The sequence below is a fragment of the Panulirus ornatus genome, chromosome 18, assembly GCF_036320965.1.
Source record: "Panulirus ornatus isolate Po-2019 chromosome 18, ASM3632096v1, whole genome shotgun sequence".
Taxonomy (NCBI): domain Eukaryota; kingdom Metazoa; phylum Arthropoda; class Malacostraca; order Decapoda; family Palinuridae; genus Panulirus; species Panulirus ornatus.
Window position 1 is genome coordinate 57,223,960 of NC_092241.1, and position 21,056 is coordinate 57,245,015.

The 21,056-nt window shown below is 44.1% G+C and overlaps 1 protein-coding gene and 1 long non-coding RNA gene across 11 annotated transcripts; one reads left to right on the forward strand and one right to left on the reverse strand.

Annotated features, from left to right (window-relative positions):
• The first annotated feature begins 853 nt into the window (after nucleotides 1–853).
• LOC139755141 (uncharacterized) lies at nucleotides 854–2,750 on the forward strand. The gene is made up of 2 exons (XR_011714051.1): nucleotides 854–2,011; nucleotides 2,073–2,750. It is a non-coding gene; the product is annotated as an uncharacterized lncRNA (long non-coding RNA).
• LOC139755140 (uncharacterized) lies at nucleotides 1,364–19,109 on the reverse strand. 10 transcript variants are annotated; one of them, XR_011714048.1, is made up of 8 exons: nucleotides 18,906–19,109; nucleotides 13,938–13,988; nucleotides 12,910–13,008; nucleotides 7,811–7,908; nucleotides 6,548–6,685; nucleotides 2,882–3,263; nucleotides 2,813–2,842; nucleotides 1,364–2,724 (listed from the first exon to the last, which is right to left on the reverse strand). XR_011714048.1 is itself a non-coding variant. In XM_071673289.1 (6 exons), exons 1-6 carry the CDS (start codon nucleotides 19,039–19,041, stop codon nucleotides 3,213–3,215), a joined length of 573 nt encoding a protein of 190 aa, XP_071529390.1. In that variant the 5' UTR covers nucleotides 19,042–19,109; the 3' UTR covers nucleotides 1,364–3,212. The 10 variants fall into 10 exon arrangements, 1 of the variants encoding a protein (XP_071529390.1); XR_011714050.1 differs by lacking the exon at nucleotides 2,813–2,842 and having other exon boundaries at nucleotides 1,364–2,812; nucleotides 3,142–3,263; XR_011714047.1 differs by having other exon boundaries at nucleotides 1,364–2,842; nucleotides 3,142–3,263.
• Nucleotides 19,110–21,056: the final 1,947 nt, after the last annotated feature.

A 21,056-nucleotide genomic window follows, 5' to 3' on the forward strand; every position in this document is an offset into this window, starting at 1 on the left:
TCAGATGTGTTCATGATCTATTATTGGCTCGTCCATTCAGATATTGAGATGTTCTTAGTAGAACTAAAAAATGACAGTTTTTATGAATAAAATTCATCCTGATTGGATGATGAACTGCGCCGAGACCCCATATGGTGTATTACGTACTGAAGTGTACAGAACATATTTACACACACACACACACACACACACACACACACACAGGCATATGACCAGCCCCACCTCCAAAGGGCTTTCCCAGCCTGGGACTTGTGGGACACTTACACCTCTGGCATGGGAAGTCCCGGACCAGCAGGTCAGGCTGAGCCACTGGGACTTCCCACACATGTTCTCTGTCCAGGGAGGGAGGAAGGAAGGGAGGGAGGGAGGGAGGTGGACAGCAGGAGAGTTTGATAATGTGGACATGATTTTGAGGTTAGAGCTTTGTTTTGATGGGGTCATCACCTTGCTCTTTATAAGGTTATAGCCTTGTTTGATAAAGTTATAACCTTGTTTTATAGCCTTGTTTTGTAAGGTTATAGCCTTCTTCTATAAGGTTATAGCCTTGTTTGATAAAGTTATAACCTTGTTTCATAGCCGTGTTTTGTAAGGTTATAGCCTTCTTCTATAAGGTTATAGCCTTGTTTTATAAGGTTATATCCTTGTTTTATAAGGTTATGACCTTGTTTTATAAGGTTATAGCCTTGTTATTTCCATATATCTCTTTTCGTATAAACATTTCAATTAATGTTCATAGTCTGTATCGCTATCTGACATTACAGTGTGGAGGAAATGTCTCAATTTCTTATTAGAATTTGTCTCAAAGTGTATAGAAAGTTTTGATTTAGAAAAATTAGAGTTGTCAAGGGAAAGTTTTATGAGATGTACGGGAAACTAGGTTCTGGAAACTGCTGAGTTGTAGACTTGGGTGACCATACTACAATCAGCAGGTTGTAGTATATATGTATATATAGTTTTCCTCTTTCTTTTTTTTTTTTTTAAGACAGTGATGAAACACACGATCAACAGTGAAGGTGTGTGGGGGAAGGGGAATCAATAACAAGTTATGGTCATAGCAAAGGTTATGGTAACAAGTTATGGTCATAGCAAACACTGATACGACAATGCTTCAGGTTTTACTACATGATTCAAAACTGGCAGGGTGAGCCACAAGTCACTGTGCACCTGTAGTGTAAAAGGCAAACACCACTACCATCTCCTCCTTACCACTGTGATAACAACAAATGGTCTATGTAAACTTTGACCCGCGCGGTGGTGACCAGACTTTCCCCTAGTGTCATGGTATTGGATCAGGTGTAGATGGGTCGAGATCCGTCAGACCTGCAGTAGCATTGTGTACGTGGACTCTTGGATAAGCAAATAATTCTTAAAGATGGAGATTTATTTGTCTAGTCTTAGATGAATACAGGAAGTAACCACATGGGTGGAGAAGGGAATTCATTTCGTTTGTTTACATTATAAGCTAAGTTACAAACCAACCTAGGCTATAAAATACCAACCTAAGCTAACCTAGGTTATACAAATGTAAGCTAAGTTATACCAACTTGTGCTAAGTTATACCAACCTAAGCTTGGTTGTACTAACCTAATCTACCAACTTGTGCTAGGTTATACCAACCTAAGCTTGGTTGTACTCATTATTCTACCAACTTAAGCTAGGTTATACCAAACTAAGCCAGGTTATACCAACAAATTGTAAACAAGTTTGGTCAAAGGTATACAAATAGTCTCCCACTCTCAACGTTAACTGTTCTCAAATGTGGTAGAGTGGGTGAGTGTTCGTGGTGTCGTCTTGTATCAAGGATGGTCTTGCTACCTTCTGTGACCAGGTTTGGCTCCTGCAGAGGGAGTGATGTGGTGAACCCTGGCAGGTCTTGGATGGTTCCTGCAGAGGAAGTGATGTGGTGAACCCTGGCAGGTCTTGGATGGTTCCTGCCGAGGGAGGGATGTGGTGAACCCTGGCAGGTCTTGGATGGTTCCTGCAGAGGAAGTGATGTGGTGAACCCTGGCAGGTCTTGGATGGTTCCTGCAGAGGGAGTGATGTGGTGAACCCTGGCAGGTCTTGGATGGCAGGTCTTGGATGTTTCCTGTATGGGAAACTCCATGTATGACGTAACAGATGAAAGGTTTCTGGTGGTCCAGTGGTCATCAAGTCTCCAAATGTTCTATGACCTTCAGGATATCAGTACCGTCCTCCCCTGTTGTATTACAGTGGACTTCCCTCGAGAATTATATTTTTCATATTTCACTTATCTGTAATTACCCCAGGACCAATGCCTGTGAAGGAGTCCTTCTATTACCCCCAGGACCTTTCTAAAGGCCAAAAGATGCGCTACTTCCAGTAGCAGGAAAATGTAGACTCCTTTAAAATGAGAAGTTCTGTAGCGAGACTGTACTCCAGTGATACAGCCTCTCAAAAGGTGACCTTTCAATTTCTATGTAATCTGGAGCACGCGGAGTCCGGTAACATCCAAATAATGATATATATACAGCCTCCCCAAGGACCCTCCCACCCCAGAGGAGCCTCAACGTACCCTGCCCCGTAATGGAGATCCTGCGGGTACATAACTAATTATCTAAATATTCCTGTAATCCTCTGAGGGACGCGTTGAAATGCATCTCAAAAAACCTTCTAAATTGAATATCTCATCAAGTTGTTGCAAGACTCCCACGAGGCTCCTGGCACTCCCCAGACCTCCTGGGACCTCACTAGACCTCCTGGGACCTCACCAGACCTCCTGGCACTCCCCAGACCTCACCAGACCTCCTGGGACCTCACCAGACCTCCTGGCACTCCCCAGACCTCACCAGACCTCACCAGACCTCCTGGGACCTCACCAGACCTCCTGGGACCTCACCAGACCTCCTGGCACTCCCCAGACCTCCTGGGACCTCACCAGACCTCCTGGGACCTCACCAGACCTCCTGGGACCTCACCAGACCTCCTGGGACCTCACCAGACCTCCTGAGACCTCACCAGACCTCCTGGGACCTCACCAGACCTCCTGGGACCTCACCAGACCTCCTGGGACCTAACCAGACCTCCTGGGACCTCACCAGACCTCATGGGACCTCACCAGACCTCCTGGGACTTCACCAGACCTCCTGGGACCTCACCAGACCTCACCAGACCTCCTGGGACCTCACCAGACCTCCTGGGACCTCACCAGACCTCACCAGCCCTCCTGGGACCTTCTGGGACCTTACCAGGGATCATTGTGGCGTTGCACATCCTCGCATGACGCACCGGTACAGCTCCAGACGCTGTGGGATGAGATAAATAAACTACATCAGCTTAGAAAAATTTTGGCTTCCAGTCTTGCGTAGAATTCAAGGACTAAAGTCTATCACAAGATTATTTCTTTATCATTGTTATTGACTTATTTGCAGGTCATTCATTTTCAAGAAGGTGTATAAAGAAATGTGAAAGGAATTCAAACAGCAACAGATCATACTGGGTCTTTTCGAGAACGTGTGGGAGAATGGAAGACATCAGGAACTCAAGACACTACTATGGTATGGGAAGAAGTATTAAAAGATGATAAAGATGGAAACATCAAACATGAATAATATCATATAGATAACGTCAGTCAAAGCATTTACCAAGTCTGTCCTTAAAACGTATCTATGGCGCTGGTGTCAACCACTCTAACTGGCTAATTATTCAATATGTTAACAATCCTGTTGAAAAAAAAATACTTCACCTTATTCATGGTAAACAGTGGCAAAGAGAGGGTTAGGATCAGAGAATTTGACCCTTAAGTTACCTCTTAGATCCTGAATACCGGCGATGATTGTGAGTACTTGTATTAGATCATCTATTAACCATCTCGTCTCCAAGTTGAGTAAGTGTACCTCATCTGATCGCCTCTAACAGGATCCAATTCTCAATCTGGGAATCAATCATGTAGGTAGGTCGAGGCTGAACCCCTCCATTCTGAAATTTTGTTTGTTCGATTCTTTATTAGTGTGTAAGTTTTCATGTATGGTAACCGAAACTGAAGACAATTGTAAGTTTTCATGTACAGTAACCGAAACTGAGGCAATTGTAAATTTTCATGTATGGTAACCGAAACTGAAGGCAATTGTAAGTTTTCATGTATGGTAACCGAAACTGAAGACAGTTTTCGAGTGTGGGACGCATCAATTAAATATAGCATGGATTATTTCCTTAAACTTAACTTCGAAAGATTTACTCATTAATCCAAAAACTCTATTGGTCTTGTATCACTACTTCTATTGGCTGTTGCCGCATCTTTAGGTCATAATAGACTGTTGCATCTAAGTATCTTCTCTTACCTCCTTCTTCATTGCCCAAGAGAATCACTACTACAATTTGCCTCCACGTTTTTCTTACCTGTGTGTCTCACTGCTGAAATTCATTAACTACCCGTGAAGCCAGTCTATCAGACTATTGCTACAGATGTTCAGTTTCTGTTGTAGAGTTAATCCCCAGCTTAGTATCGTCTGCGGATTTAGATATCTTACAGTGAACGTCATGATCAGTGTCACTGATTTGGTAAAGAGAAGCGGTACCAAAATTGGTCCCTGTGGCACACCACGTCTTACCATTCTCAGGCTCGACCATTATTCACTGTTCCCTAGTATACGTCCAATCAGCAATCTTATAACTACTGAACTACCATATCGTCTTTACAATCCGTCTTAACTATCGCAAGTTATTTTTCGATGCAAAACGTTATCAAATGGTTTTTAAAGATCTAGATAGATGACATCATCCCCTTTACAGCTATCATACTTGAGAATCATACCACCAAAAAATTAAGCAAATTTGGTCATAGAAGAACAATTTCATTAAAGAAAAATATATATCATAAGGCGATTCTTAAAATCATTTACAATCCTGTCTCGAATGATGGTTTCCATATGTTTACCAACTACAGATTTTAAGCTAACTGGGGGATGATTTCCGGGCTGTGGCCATGTTACCTACTTTTTTTTTTTTTTTTGAATAACGGTGTTCCACTGGCTGACTTCCATTCCCTAGGACCATTCTCAGTAGTAAGGGACTAATTCAGGTGAGCAGTCGAGGGGTTTAACTACGTCGTTGTTAGCAGTTTTCAGTGTCCACTGATAAAACGTATCTGAGTCGAGCCTTTTCCTGAATTTTATATTCTTTCATGTTGCTGTTACGTCTTCATCATACATGTCAATATATTGTTCAGTGGCACGAGTGGCTACCTTCCGTGATGAACACGAATGAAGAAGAAAAAAGATAACTCAGTATCTTTACCATGGTTTCGTTGCCTTGACCCCAGTCCCCGTTTTCCTTGATTAATGGCCGGATTGGCCAGGCACTGACCCTTGTTTCCGACATGATTATTAAGTATTGTAGGGATTCCTTCGCTGTATCCAGCAAGATATGGTTCATACCATAATATTGATAGCGAGAAAATGCGCTCTGCTTAAAAAAGAAGAGAAAAAAAAACGAAATGTAGATGTAGTTAGTGCTGACTTTACACAAAGTACACAAAATTTACACAAAGTACACGTACTTTGACGTCACGTCAGAGAGGTAAAAAAGGAGAGAAGAAAAAGGACAGATGGTTGTAAAATGTTAATGAAACTTAAGAATGATGACCCGGTACTAAGAGACAATGATAGATATGACAGTGGAGACATAACGATAACATCGCTAGAGGTAGACTGATAGAAGAACCAGAATAGGAGAGAGAGAGAGAGAGAGAGAGAGAGAGAGAGAGAGAGAGAGAGAGAGAGAGAGAGAGAGAGAGAGAGAGAGCTGGATGTCAACAGTTCCAGGTGATGATATTTGGTCAACAAATGTGTGACAAGTATACAGCAGTGGTATGGCAAGTATACAGTGGTGTGGCAAGTATACAGTTGTGTGGCAAGTATACAGCAGTGGTATGGCAAGTATACAGTGGTGTGGCAAGTATACAGTTGTGTGGCAAGTATACAGCAGTGGTATGGCAAGTATACAGTGGTGTGGCAAGTATACAGTTGTGTGGCAAGTATACAGTTGTGTGGCAAATATACAGTTGTGTGGCAAGTATACAGTGGTGTGGCAAATATACAGTAGTGGTGCAAGTATACAGTGGTATGGCAAGTATACAGTGGTGTGACAAGTATACAGTGGTGTGGCAAGTATACAGTTGTGTGGCAAGTATACAGTGGTGTGACAAGTATACAGTGGTGTGGCAAGTATACAGTGGTGTGACAAGTATACAGTGGTGTGTTAAGTATACAGTTGTGTGGCATTACTCTACTTATGGAGTATGCCAGCAGGTGTGTGGTAATGCAGCAGGTGTGGAGTTTACGCTGATGTAAGGAGGTAGGTGTGTGTAGTAAGGATGCAGATGTGGAGTAATACAATCTGGTGTGTGATAAGGACGTAGGTGTGGAGTACGCCAGCAGGTGTGTGTGGTTAAGGTAGCTGGTGTGAAGTATGCCATCAGGTGTGTGATAAGGCATCAGGTGTGTGTGGTAAGGTTGCAGGTGTGGGGTATGCCTAAAGGTGTGAGGTAGGAGTGTGTGTGTGTGTGTGTGTGTGTGTGTGTGCAGCTTACCCCAGTGCCGGGAGGGCAGGAGTCCACTCGGTCCAACATTTCCTGCAGTAACTCTGGCTCGTCCACGCCACTCATCATTTCCCTCACCCTCATGGCCAAGATGGTCCTGTTCTCACCACCACTGCCACCATTGTTCGCCTGTTCGTGTGAGACGCATTAGTGAGGCATTACGCATGAGGTAACGCCTGTACATGGGGCAGACGTTACGCATGGGGTAACGCCTGTACATGGGGCAGACGTTACGCATGGGGTAACGCCTGTACATGGGGCAGACGTTACGCATGAGGTAACGCCTGTACATGAGGCAGACGTTACGCATGGGGTAACGCCTGTACATGGGGCAGACGTTACGCATGAGGTAACGCCTGTACATGAGGCAGACAGATAATCAGAAGAACTAATGGTCTATGACGAGTTTATCTGCCAGAGGATGTCAATGTACTACAGCTGTACTATCTCAGGATAAGAGCGACCCCCGCTATAGATACTATGGGATAAGAAACGTTTATCATTATAGATACTATGGGATAAGAAACGTTTATCATTATAGATACTATGGGATAAGAAACGTTTATCATTATAGATACTATGGGATAAGAAACGTTTATCATTATAGATACTATGGGATAAGAAACGTTTATCATTATAGATACTATGGGATAAGAAACGTTTATCATTATAGATACTATGGGATAAGAAACGTTTATCATTATAGATACTATGGGATAAGAAACGTTTATCATTATAGATACTATGGGATAAGAAACGTTTATCATTATAGATACTATGGGATAAGAAACGTTTATCATTATAGATACTATGGGATAAGAAACGTTTATCATTATAGATACTATGGGATAAGAAACGTTTATCATTATAGATACTATGGGATAAGAAACGTTTATCATTATAGATACTATGGGATAAGAAACGTTTATCATTATAGATACTATGGGATAAGAAACATCTACCAAAACTGACACACAGTTTGACCACTTCACAGAGCTGATGGCCGTCTGTTTATACAGAACTTGTGCTAATGGTATAGTTGAAGTACTACTGCTATATAGCATGTACAGGTATAAATCATGTACAACAGGTACAGATCATGTACTACAGATACATCTCATACTGTAATTACACACCTCATACATACGTACACATATGTTTTAGACAAATTATTCACACATATGCCACACAAGGCATGATCAAGAAATGTACTACAAGTACATATCAGTTACATGTACGCCATGTACTACTCACGTCTCCTCCGTGGATGCAGTTGAATATCTGTCGCCTCAGCTGTGGATTGGCTCTGGCCCACATGCGATAGGTTATCTGTCCATTGCCTCCAGGGGGCACTGAAGAGGTCAAAAGAGGGAGGAGAGGTCAGGTCAGATCCACTTGGCGTTACATGGTCTTTCAAAAATCATGACAAGGAATAGAGTTCTGTATTTTTTGTGTGTTTGTGAAGTTTTTGAATGGTTTCAGTAGAACGGAAGTATTGTAATGCGGAGTATAAAGGAGAGGCGTCATCAAGTGTTTACATATATATATATATATATATATATATATATATATATATATATATATATATATATATATATATATATATATATACATTATCTCGGAAAGCAAAAATGGGTATGTTTGAAGGAATAGTGGTTCCAACAATGTTGTATGGTTGCGAGGCGTGGGCTATGGATAGAGTTGTGCGCAGGAGGATGGATGTGCTGGAAATGAGATGTTTGAGGACAATGTGTGGTGTAAGGTGGTTTGATCGAGTGAGTAACGTAAGGGTAAGAGAGATGTGTGGAAATAAAAAGAGCGTGGTTGAGAGAGCAGAAGAGGGTGTTTTGAAGTGGTTTGGGCACATGGAGAGAATGAGTGAGGAAAGATTGACCAGGAGGATATATGTGTCGGAGGTGAAGGGAACGAGGAGAAGAGGGAGACCAAATTGGAGGTGGAAAGATGGAGTGAAAAAGATTTTGTGTGATCGGGGCCTGAACATGCAGGAGGGTGAAAGGAGGGCAAGGAATAGAGTGAATTGGAGCGATGTGGTATACCGGGGTTGACGTGCTGTCAGTGGATTGAATCAAGGCATGTGAAGCGTCTGGGGTAAACCATGGAAAGCTGTGTAGGTATGTATATTTGCGTGTGTGGACGTATGTATATACATGTGTATGGGGGGGGGGGGTTGGGCCATTTCTTTCGTCTGTTTCCTTGCGCTACCTCGTAAACGCGGGAGACAGCGACAAAGTATAATAAAAAAAATAAAATAATAATATATATATATATATATATATATATATATATATATATATATATATATATATATATATATATATATATATATTTCTTTTTCTTTTCTTTCAAACTATTCGCCATTTCCCGCGTTAGCGAGGTAGCGTTAAGAACAGAGGACTGGGCCTTTGAGGGAACATCCTCACCTGGCCCCCTTCTCTGTTCCTTCTTTTGGAAAATTAAAAAAAAAAACGAGAGGGGAGGATTTCCAGCCACCCGCTCCCACCCCTTTTAGTCGCCTTCTACGACACGCAGGGAATACGTGGAAAGTATTCTTTCTCCCCTATCCCAAGGGATATATATATATATATATATATATATATATATATATATATATATATATATATATATATATATATATATATATATATATATATATATATATATATATATATATAATGCTATCTGCTGACTGTGTGAGCCTAATGGGAAAAGACCGGTGTAGTCCCCGTTGCTCACCAACGTGAGACGAAAGGTATTCGAGTACATAGTATTCGAATAGTCATTTCCCTATTAGGGGCGATCATAGCCTAGCGGTAGCGCTCCCGCCTGCTGCACATGGGTCCCAGGTTCGATCCTGGCTGTTGGAGGTTTTTATGTTCTATGAAGGTGCGCGTTCATATGCACTTTGTTTATATATATATATATATATATATATATATATATATATATATATATATATATATATATATATATATATATATATATATATATTTTTATATTTATTTATTATACTTTGTCGCTGTCTCCCGCGTTTGCGAGGTAGCGCAAGGAAACAGACGAAAGAAATGGCCCCCCCCCATACACATGTATATACATACGTCCACACACGCAAATATACATACCTACACACCTTTCCATGGTTTACCCCAGACGCTTCACATGCCTTGCTTCAATCCACTGACAGCACGTCAACCCCGGTATACCACATCGCTCCAATTCACTCTATTCCTTGCCCTCCTTTCACCCTCCTGCATGTTCAGGCCCCGATCACACAAAATCTTTTTCACTCCATCTTTCCACCTCCAATTTGGTCTCCCTCTTCTCCTTGTTCCCTCCACCTCCGACACATATATCCTCTTGGTCAATCTTTCCTCACTCATTCTCTCCATGTGCCCAAACCACTTCAAAACACCCTCTTCTGCTCTCTCAACCACGCTCTTTTTATTTCCACACATCTCTCTTACCCTTACGTTACTCACTCGATCAAACCACCTCACACCACACATTGTCCTCAAACATCTCATTTCCAGCACATCCATTCTCCTGTGCACAACTCTATCCATAGCCCACGCCTCGCAACCATACAACATTGTTGGAACCACTATTCCTTCAAACATACCCATTTTTGCTTTCCGAGATAATGTTCTCGACTTCCACACATTCTTCAAGGCCCCCAGGATTTTCGCCCCCTCCCCCACCCTATGATATATATATATATATATATATATATATATTAGGTACAGTAGGGTTGAGGGTCAAGTCAATTGGGAGGTAAATTTGAATGGAGAAAAACTGAAGGAAGAAAAGAGTGTTAGATATCTGGGAGTGGATCTGGCAGCGGATGGAACCATGGAAGCGGAAGTGAATCATAGGATGGGGGAGGGGGCGAAAATCCTGGGAGCCTTGAAGAATGTTAGGAAGTCGAGAAAATTATCTCGGAAAGCAAAAATGGGTATGTTTGAAGGAATAGTGGTTCCAACAATGTTGTATGGCTGCGAGGCGTGGGCTATGGATAGAGATGTGCGCAGGAGGGTGGATGTGCTGGAAATGAGATGTTTGAGGACAATATGTGGTGTGAGGTGGTTTGATCGAATAAGTAATGTAAGGGTAAGAGAGATGTGTGGAAATAAAAAGAGCGTGGTTGAGAGAGCAGAAGAGGGTGTTTTGAAATGGTTTGGTCACATGGAGAGAATGAGTGAGGAAAGACTGACTAAGAGGATATATGTGTCGGAGGTGGAGGGAACGAGGAGAAGTGGGAGACCAAATTGGAGGTGGAAAGATGGAGTGAAAAAGATTTTGAGTGATCGGGGCCTGAACATGCAGGAGGGTGAAAGGCGTGCAAGGAATTGAGTGAATTGGAACGATGTGGTATACCGGGGTCGACGTGCTGTCAATGGATTGAACCAGGGCATGTGAAGCGTCTGGGGTAAACCATGGAAAGTTGTGTGGGGCCTGGATGTGGAAAGGGAGCTGTGGTTTCAGTGCATTATTACATGACAGCTAGAGACTGAGTGTGAACGAATGTGGCCTTTGTTGTCTTTTCCTAGCGCTACCTCGCACACATGAGGGGGGAGGGGGATGGTATTCCATGTGTGGCGAGGTGGCGATGGGAATAAATAAAGGCAGACAGTATGAATTATGTACATGTGTATATATGTATATGTCTGTGTGTATATATATGTGTACATTGAGATGTATAGGTATGTATATTTGCATGTGTGGACGTGTATGTATATATATGCATATGTGGGTGGGTTGGGTCATTGTTTCGTCTGTTTCCTTGCGCTACCTCGCTAACGCGGGAAACAGCGACAAAGCAAAATATATATATATATATATATATATATATATATATATATATATATATATATATATATATATATATATATATATATATATATATATACGAATAAAGTGTATAGAAACGCGCACCTTCATAGAACATACAAACCTCCAACAGCCAGGATCGAACCCGGGACCCCTGTGTGTGTGTGTGTGTGTGTGTGTGTGTGTGTGTGTGTGTGTGTGTGTGTGTGTGTGTGTGTGTGTCTCGTGGTGTTCGACCAGTGCTCCTTCCTCCTCACACAGGCATCGTTCATGAGACGTCATGACCCACGAGCAATGAGACGTGTTCCCTCCTCCTCATCAGGATGAGGGGAGAGGGAGAGAAAGAGTCAGAGGAGTCAAGACATAACCATGAGTCCCTCATAGAAATATGACACCACCTGTGACTCACTGGTGAGTCATGGAGATATACAGGAGCAGTGACTCACTGGTGAGTCATGGGAGATATACAGGAGCAGTGACTCACTGGTGAGTCATGAGAGATATACTGGAGCAGTGACTCACTGGTGAGTCATGAGAGATATACTGGAGCAGTGACTCACTGGTGAGTCATGAGAGATATACAGGAGCAGTGACTCACTGGTGAGTCATGAGAGATATACAGGAGCAGTGACTCACTGGTGAGTCATGAGAGATATACTGGAGCAGTGACTCACTGGTGAGTCATGAGAGATATACTGGAGCAGTGACTCACTGGTGAGTCATGAGAGATATACAGGAGCAGTGACTCACTGGTGAGTCATGAGAGATATACTGGAGCAGTGACTCACTGGTGAGTCATGAGAGATATACAGGAGCAGTGACTCACTGGTGAGTCATGAGAGATATACTGGAGCAGTGACTCACTGGTGAGTCATGAGAGATATACTGGAGCAGTGACTCACTGGTGAGTCATGAGAGATATACAGGAGCAGTGACTCACTGGTGAGTCATGAGAGATATACAGGAGCAGTGACTCACTGGTGAGTCATGAGAGATATACAGGAGCAGTGACTCACTGGTGAGTCATGAGAGATATACAGGAGCAGTGACTCACTGGTGAGTCATGAGAGATATACTGGAGCAGTGACTCACTGGTGAGTCATGAGAGATATACTGGAGCAGTGACTCACTGGTGAGTCATGAGAGATATACTGGAGCAGTGACTCACTGGTGAGTCACTGTAGAACATTACCTACTAGGAGAGACCTTATAGGTGTCACCAAGAAGAAATTCCACTCTAGGAGCATGTGTTCACGTGCGAGATACCAGGTGTAAGTTACCACGTGAGTTATCATGTGTGTGACCACGTGTGTTACCACGTGTGAGTTACCATGCGTGAGTTACCACGCGTGAGTTACTGCGTGTGAGCTGCCACGTGTGAGCTACCAAGTGAGTTACCATGTGTGAGTTACCACGCGTGAGTTACTGCGTGTGAGCTGCCACGTGTGAGCTACCAAGTGAGTTACCATGTGTGAGTTACCACGCGTGAGTTACCACATATGAGTTACCTGGAGGGAGTGTGATGTTGAGCTTCTCAGCACAGACGATGATGGACTCATGGTACATGCCTGGCCTCCCTGTCGTCCTGTGGACTCGTTGACACACTGCTACCTGAGGGACCAGATGGGTGGGTTACGTGACGTGCTGGCGTCAGGAATACACGAACAATGGCCTCATGTGCTCACAGCTTTTCTCTGGCTGTCATGTGTAATGCACCGAAACCACAGCTCCCCTGTCTACATTAGAGTCCCCCTCCCCCGTCCCCCACAGACCTTTCCGTGGTTTCCCTCTTTACCGCTCCATATGCACTGGTTTAGCCCATTGACAACACGTCGCCCCCTGTATACCACATCGCTGTAATTCACTCGCTCATCTCGCACCACCTATATATATATATATATATATTGGGCCCCGAGCCCTCAGAGAATCGTATTATCCATTCTTCCACCTTCTCCTTGCTCCATACACAATCTAAATGTACGCCCTCTTGGTCAACCTCTCCACACTCATCCTCTCTGTATGTCCAAGCTATATCAACAGACCCTCTTCGTCCCTCTTACTCCTCACTCTTACTAGATCATTTCTTGTTGGATCGACCTTCCTCACGCCACATGCTGTCCGATACCGTTTCACTCCCAACACATCCATCCACTTCAGCATTTTTTTCCTTTGTGTCCTCGCCTCGCCTCTAAACAAGGCCGACAGGGTCACTGTGCCACCCAAAATATCCAAGATGGATGAAGTGAAAGAGGCTCTGAGGGCTTGGGGCGTGAATACACAGGAGGATGTGAGTTGTGCAAGTAATAGACCCAATTGGAGCGATGTGAAATACAGGGGACAACGTAGTGTGAAAAGGCTGACACCACGGAAAAGGTGCCATACAGACAGCTGTCTCTCACTATGATAATGCACTAAGTAAACAGAGTGAGTTGTGATGTTGAACATCAGCTCTTTGCGAGGTAGGGAAAAACAATACAAAACTTGACTTTTGACTTTCACCCTATAACACAGTCGAGGCTGACCTCTGACCCTTGACCTACCCTGCGGAGGCACTCTTGCTGGTCAGACGAGTTGTCACACATCGCCCCTGGAGGGAAGAAGAGAGAGAAAAAAAGGTGTTTTAGATAAGGTGTATTACATATCATCAAAATATTTTATGTTAATCATAAGAGCAATATTGAAGACACAACATATTAATCAGAGATGATTAACTCAAAACTGATTGATCGAGCAGAAGCAAGGTATGTGATCCACTATGTGAAGGACTATGTGATCCACTATGTGTAGGACTATGTGAATGTCTGGCATGGTCTGCCAGACCACACAGCACAGAAAGTGAGAAAGCGAAAATAGGATGTTCTTGATCTGTTTTATAAGTGCAATATTAAGATTATTTTTTTACTGTTTGGTTGGATCATAAGTGCATTACGTGCGTTATATAAAGGTGCCTTGAATTGTATGGATGTAACTATTAATAACAATAATAATGATGATAATGATAATGATTATGATAATAATGATGATAATGATAATATTAATGATAATCTTAATAATGATAATGATAACAAGGACAATAAATGATAGTAATAATGATTATGATAATAATGATAATAATAATAATAATAATAATAATAATAATAATAATAATAATAACAATAATGATAATGATAATAATAATAATAATGATAATAATGATAATAATAATAATAATAATGATAATGATAATAATAATAATGATAATGATAGTAATAAGGATGATAATGGTAATTCATAGTAGTCACAACCTCAGCCATGGGGCGTACACATACACAACATACACGTACAAGTCAGCAGTGAGGTTGAGCAATTGACTGGATGGTAGGAGGGGTTGTCTTACACAAGCATGCGGGTGCACATTACAACACCACCTGGTTATTATCCACGATGATCACAATGGTTGGGATGGGACTGTTCTTGTAGCCGTCTGTACCAGCTAGGATGATGTTGATAATGGTTGGGATAGGACTGTTCCCGTCTGTACCAGCTGGGATGATGGTGATAATGGTTGGGATGGGACTGTTCCCGTCTGTACCAGCTGGGATGATGTTGATAATGGTTGGGATAGGACTGTTCCCGTCTGTACCAGCTGGGATGATGGTGATAATGGTTGGGATAGGACTGTTCTGTAGCCGTCTGTACCAGCTGGGATGATGTTGATAATGGTTGGGATGGGACTGTTCTTGTAGCCGTCTGTACCAGCTGGGATGATGGTGATAATGGTTGGGATGGGACTGTTCTTGTAGCCGTCTGTACCAGCTGGGATGATGGTGATAATGGTTGGGATGGGACTGTTCTTGTAGCCGTCTGTACCAGCTGGGATGATGGTGATAATGGTTGGGATAGGACTGTTCCCGTCTGTACCAGCTGGGATGATGTTGATAATGGTTGGGATAGGACTGTTCCCGTCTGTACCAGCTGGGATGATGGTGATAATGGTTGGGATAGGACTGTTCCCGTCTGTGCCAGCTGGGATGATGGTGATAATGGTTGGGATAGGACTGTTCCCGTCTGTACCAGCTGGGATGATGGTGATAATGGTTGGGATGGGACTGTTCTTGTAGCCGTCTGTGCCAGCTGGGATGATGGTGATAATGGTTGGGATAGGACTGTTCCCGTCTGTGCCAGCTGGGATGATGGTGATAATGGTTGGGATAGGACTGTTCCCGTCTGTGCCAGCTGGGATGATGGTGATAATGGTTGGGATGGGACTGTTCTTGTAGCCGTCTGTACCAGCTAGGATGGGTCTGGATGCTGTTCTGGCACTGAACTGGAACTCGAGGGAGAGGGATCTCTGGCGGCAGGAGGTGACAATGGCGAAAGAGGTCCAGATGTTGATGATTGGAGACGATCGAGAGGACCAGCTTATTAAGCTTTTCTCACAAAGCTTAATATATATATATATATATATATATATATATATATATATATATATATATATATATATATATATATAAAGAGAGAGAGAGAGAGAGAGAGAGAGAGAGAGAGAGAGAGAGAGAGAGAGAGAGAGAGAGAGAGAGAGAGAGAGAGAGACGATACCCAGACGATTACATGAATACACTGAGGCCTTCCGTTCAGCATCGAGAGACTTGGTGGACTTGGACATCTTGGAGGGGAACAGGAGCTTAGGGACATAGTAAGCGGGGGGAGTGGGGGGGGTGGGGGTGGGGGAGTTGTGGTAGCTAGGTTCATGTACATGACTCAGGTCTTGGGTTTGGTTGAGGGCGACGAAGTTGGCAACGCTACGTCCAGTGGCAGAGTCGTTGACACGACGGGTCGCATCTACGTAGTTCCCGCGTGGAACGCCATAGGTGAGGGACTGGAAGGTGTGAGTTTGCCCTTCGCAAGCGTAGGTCCTGACCACATTCATTGAGAAAGTGTGCAACCCATGGAATCCTACTTCCTTCCCCCCCCAGCCTAGAATCAATTGCTCTGATAATCATCATGTCATGGCTGACTAAAATGGAAGTCTTGGTTTACATCGGCGCCACTGAGAACTCGCGTGTCTCTGAGGTAAAGATAATTCTTTCAAACCAGTAGGTGTGGTCGAGGGGGGGGGGGTCTTCTCTTCAGCAAGTGATGAAGGACTATAACGTTTTGCTCATATGTCTGTGTGTTCCTTCCGTACCACAGGGGAATCAAACACGATACGTTCCCAAGTGCACTTTCGTGTAATGATCACATCATCAGCGGGAGATTCAAGAAAGAAATATAACAGTCAGATTTCTTTCTTGTATCTACCCCGGATGATGTGATCATTACACGAAAGGGCACTTGGGAACTTATCGTGTTTCAATTTCCTGTGGTACGATAGGAATTCAGATGACCCACGAGCTCAATTGTGATGTCTTCCAACATGTGGGTCGTCACGCATGATAAGATCCCGACCTTATGTATGTTTATTGCCTCGAGGGAGGAAAGGAGTATGGTTAAGGGGAGATAAGGGGACGACCAAAGAGAGATTAAGACGCTCTCACTAGAGATAACGATCTCTTTATCAGGAGACAGTTTTTATGTCCTTCACTCACACCTACAGTTACTGGTCAGAGCTGTGTCACATTAGGTCAAAGTTCAGCTGTTCTTGATGAGGTCAACGTGATTTGTCGTCACGAACAGATACTCCTGCTAATGCCAGAAACAAATGTTCATGTTATTGTGGAAATACACACAGTCTCTCTCTCTCTCTCTCTCTCTCTCTCTCTCTCTCTCTCTCTCTCTCTACGCCTCCTCGACTCATGTCTGGCGTGTTATCATAATTGTCAGGGCGGCACTCGTAGCTGAGGTTGCGCTGGTGAGGCCCATGGGTGAGGCACCAGGAATGTGATCAGGTTTCGGTGTCAGACGAGACACGAGGCAATGCTATAGCAGGTGGCCTGGTGGATGGCACCGAACCAGATCTTACTAAAAGACAGAGACAACTGCACCAATCCTGCTTATGGCCACTGAAACCTATACACACAAGTGCCTGGTGGTGCCCTACTAGGGATGAAGATGGACCTGTTGCCTTCTACTACCCTGGGGGGGGGGGGGGAACGCCGGGGGGAGGGGACGCTGGGGGTGTGGGATGTGGGGAGGATAGTGTGGTCGCTGGGAAAGGAATGGTCGGGAAACGGGTGCATGTGTCCTGCTCTGCTCTGCTCTGCACCAAGACCACTGCTCAGCGTCGCCCCAGTTTCCTGTCGTGTTGTAACCCTGTAGACTTCACCTCCCTGCTCCCCCAGGCCACACCCCCTGGCTCTCCGTGCCGCAGCAGAGTACACCAGGATACCCGAGGTTGGTGTAGACCTCGACCCGTGGCGAAGGATGACACTTTCAGGAAAAGCACCTTGGGTTCTCCTGGTCATGACCTTCTAGATATTATTAAAGGCTTTTTCGTTCAACACGTGTGTGACAGGCATTGGTCCCATTCCAGAGGAGTTGACTGTTTATCATAGTCTACTATCTACTCATCATAGTCTACTATCTACTCATCATAGTCTACTATCTACTCATCATAGTCTACTATCTACACATCAGAGTCAATGGACTGAACCAGGGCATTACGTACCTGCAGTCCAGAGTTTAATGATGATGAGTTTGAGAAGATATATTTCATTGGGTTCAAGTTAAAGCATCCTAGACGTTTCACTGATAAATCCCTTAAGTTAGCAAAAAAATCATTTTACAGAGTTGAACCCAAACCTCCCACTGACACCAAGAGCCTTTTAGTTCTCCCTTTTACTAATAATTCTAATTTACTTCCCATGTTCCTTAAATCCTCTAATGTAAATGTTGCCTTCAGCAACAACAGTACTGTAACGAATACCTTAATCAGGAACTCATCAGAAAGTTCTGCAGGATGCATCTATAGATTGCCATGTAGAATTGTGATAAATTTTATGATGGCCAGACTGGCAAGCCTTTCTCTCAGATTTAAGTAAAATAGATATAGTATAAGAACAGAACATAAAATGAAATGCCTTGTTCAATCATGTTAAAAGTTATGATCATTGTCCTGACTGGAGTAATGCCATCTCATTTATTAACTCTAACTCCAGTACCACGAGAAATATCATTGAATATTTTATTGCTAAATACACGAAGAACTGTAACCTTAATATCAGTGAAGGTCTATACAAATTGGATAGCTTTATTGTTGATAGAATTTGTAAACAGTTCCCTATGTCGTGACACCACATAATAAGTTTATGATACGTTGTTGCCAGACTCGAACGCACCCGACCTCCACTCAGGTAGTTCCTTGTTTACCAAATGGCGTCCTAGCTACGTCTCTTCGTTGTATATCAACTGACCGTTACATTTCTCTCTCGTATATATATATATATATATATATATATATATATATATATATATATATATATATATATATATATATACTCACACAAGGACACCTGTCACTGAGAACAACAATGTGTTCAGCGTCAGCTGCCTGGAAGCCAAACGTAAGAAAATACTTGTAACTCACGCAGATCATAGGAGTCTTGTCCTCCTCCATGACCACCGTGGCTGCTGGTCTGTGTCTGCTGCTCATCAGCTGTGTTGCTGAGGACCAGGGCCGACACCCCTAGCAGGAGGAACACTGTCACTCTTCCTTCGATCATGGCTGGGGTCTCACTGGGGCTCCAGGGGCGGCCAGAAGCTTTATACACACACACACACACACACACACACACACTGCCCTACCCTACCCTAACCCCCCCCAACATACCCCCCCCCCCCTCACCCCCGGATTAAAGACGGTTGCCAGATATTGTTTGCGTTTTGGTGTGTGTGTGCGCGCGCGCGTGATCAAATCACCTATCTCTTTTCTTATTATTCTATTCCCCAGCACGAACACGAACACGTCATGCTCAAGGATGGTCATCATCCCGCCATGCACAAGGGTCATCATCCCGCCGTGCTCAAGGGTCATCATCCCGTCATGCACAAGGGTCATCATCCCGTCATGCACAAGGGTCATCATCCCGTCATGCACAAGGGTCATCATCCCGTCATGCACAAGGGTCATCATCCCGTCATGCACAAGGGTCATCATCCCGTCATGCACAAGGGTCATCATCCCGTCATGCACAAGGGTCATCATCCCGTCATGCACAAGGGTCATCATCCCGTCATGCACAAGGGTCATCATCCCGTCATGCACAAGGGTCATCATCCCGTCATGCACAAGGGTCATCATCCCGCCATGCACAAGGGTCATCATCCCGTCATGCACAAGGGTCATCATCCCGTCATGCACAAGGGTCATCATCCCGCCATGCTCAAGGGTCATCATCCCGTCATGCACAAGGGTCATCATCCCGCCATGCTCAAGGGTCATCATCCCGCCATGCACAAGGGTCATCATCCCGCCATGCTCAAGGGTCATCATCCCGTCATGCACAAGGGTCATCATCCCGCCATGCTCAAGGGTCATCATCCCGTCATGCACAAGGGTCATCATCCCGCCATGCACAAGGGTCATCATCCCGTCATGCACAAGGGTCATCATCCCGCCATGCACAAGGGTCATCATCCCGTCATGCACAAGGGTCATCATCCCGTCATGCACAAGGGTCATCATCCCAGCCAGCCAGCCAGTATGATGATGATGACAGCCAGCTAGTGAGGTCCTGAATTCCCGCTGGAGGAAAGTCCGGGAATAATGATAACGCTACGGCCCCGCCCCACGCTACGGCCCCGCCCCTCGCTACGGCCCCGCCCCTCGCTACGGCCCCGCCCCCTACTCCCCTACCCCAGGCCTCGATAACGTGAAATCCCAGATGGGGAGGTACTCCTGCCCCCTCCTCCTCTTCCCAGGGGAGGGGGGAGCACAGATCTTTCCTAGTACAGATAGCCTCTACACACACACACACACACACACACACACACACACACACACACACACACACACACTGTATTGCTGTAACTGTTCATCACTTAACACTTAATCCATCACGTAAAAAACCACACTATTTACTCAGTTCCTGTACCCTGTATACCACTTATACCTCCCTGTACCTCACTCGTGTGTATATCCAAAGCGTGAGAGCACCCAGCTCACGCTAACCTTAACCTCTTGTATGGTTAATTAACTCGTAACTACCATGGTCCCCTAGTTAACTCGTAACTACCATGGTCCCCTAGTTAACTCGTAACTATCATGGCCTCCTAGTTAACTCGCAACTACCATCGCCTCCTAGTTAACTCGTAACTACCATCGCCTCCTAGTTAACTCGTAACTACCATTGCCTCCTAGTTAACTCGTAACTACCATGGCTTCCTAGTTCTGTAATACCTCAACTGTGTATCATCATCATTAGCTAATTGGTTGTAAACAGTTATCTATCTACTACACCCCTATACTAACAGGCTTGACCTGAGTGTGGGAGAGGGAGGGTTGGGAGCTGTGGGCGGGAAATCTTCCCCTCCTCTATTATCTCTTTGTAAAAGCAGGGCACGTACGGGGTGTTTACTGGCCGGTCCTCCATAAGACACTGTGGTTATGATGCTCGTTTCTCACCTGTGCCCGTTTTCTTTACTCCACTTTAGACATACGTCGAACATCAAGAATACTTTGCCTTGCCAGAGCCTTTTATATATATATATATATATATATATATATATATATATATAT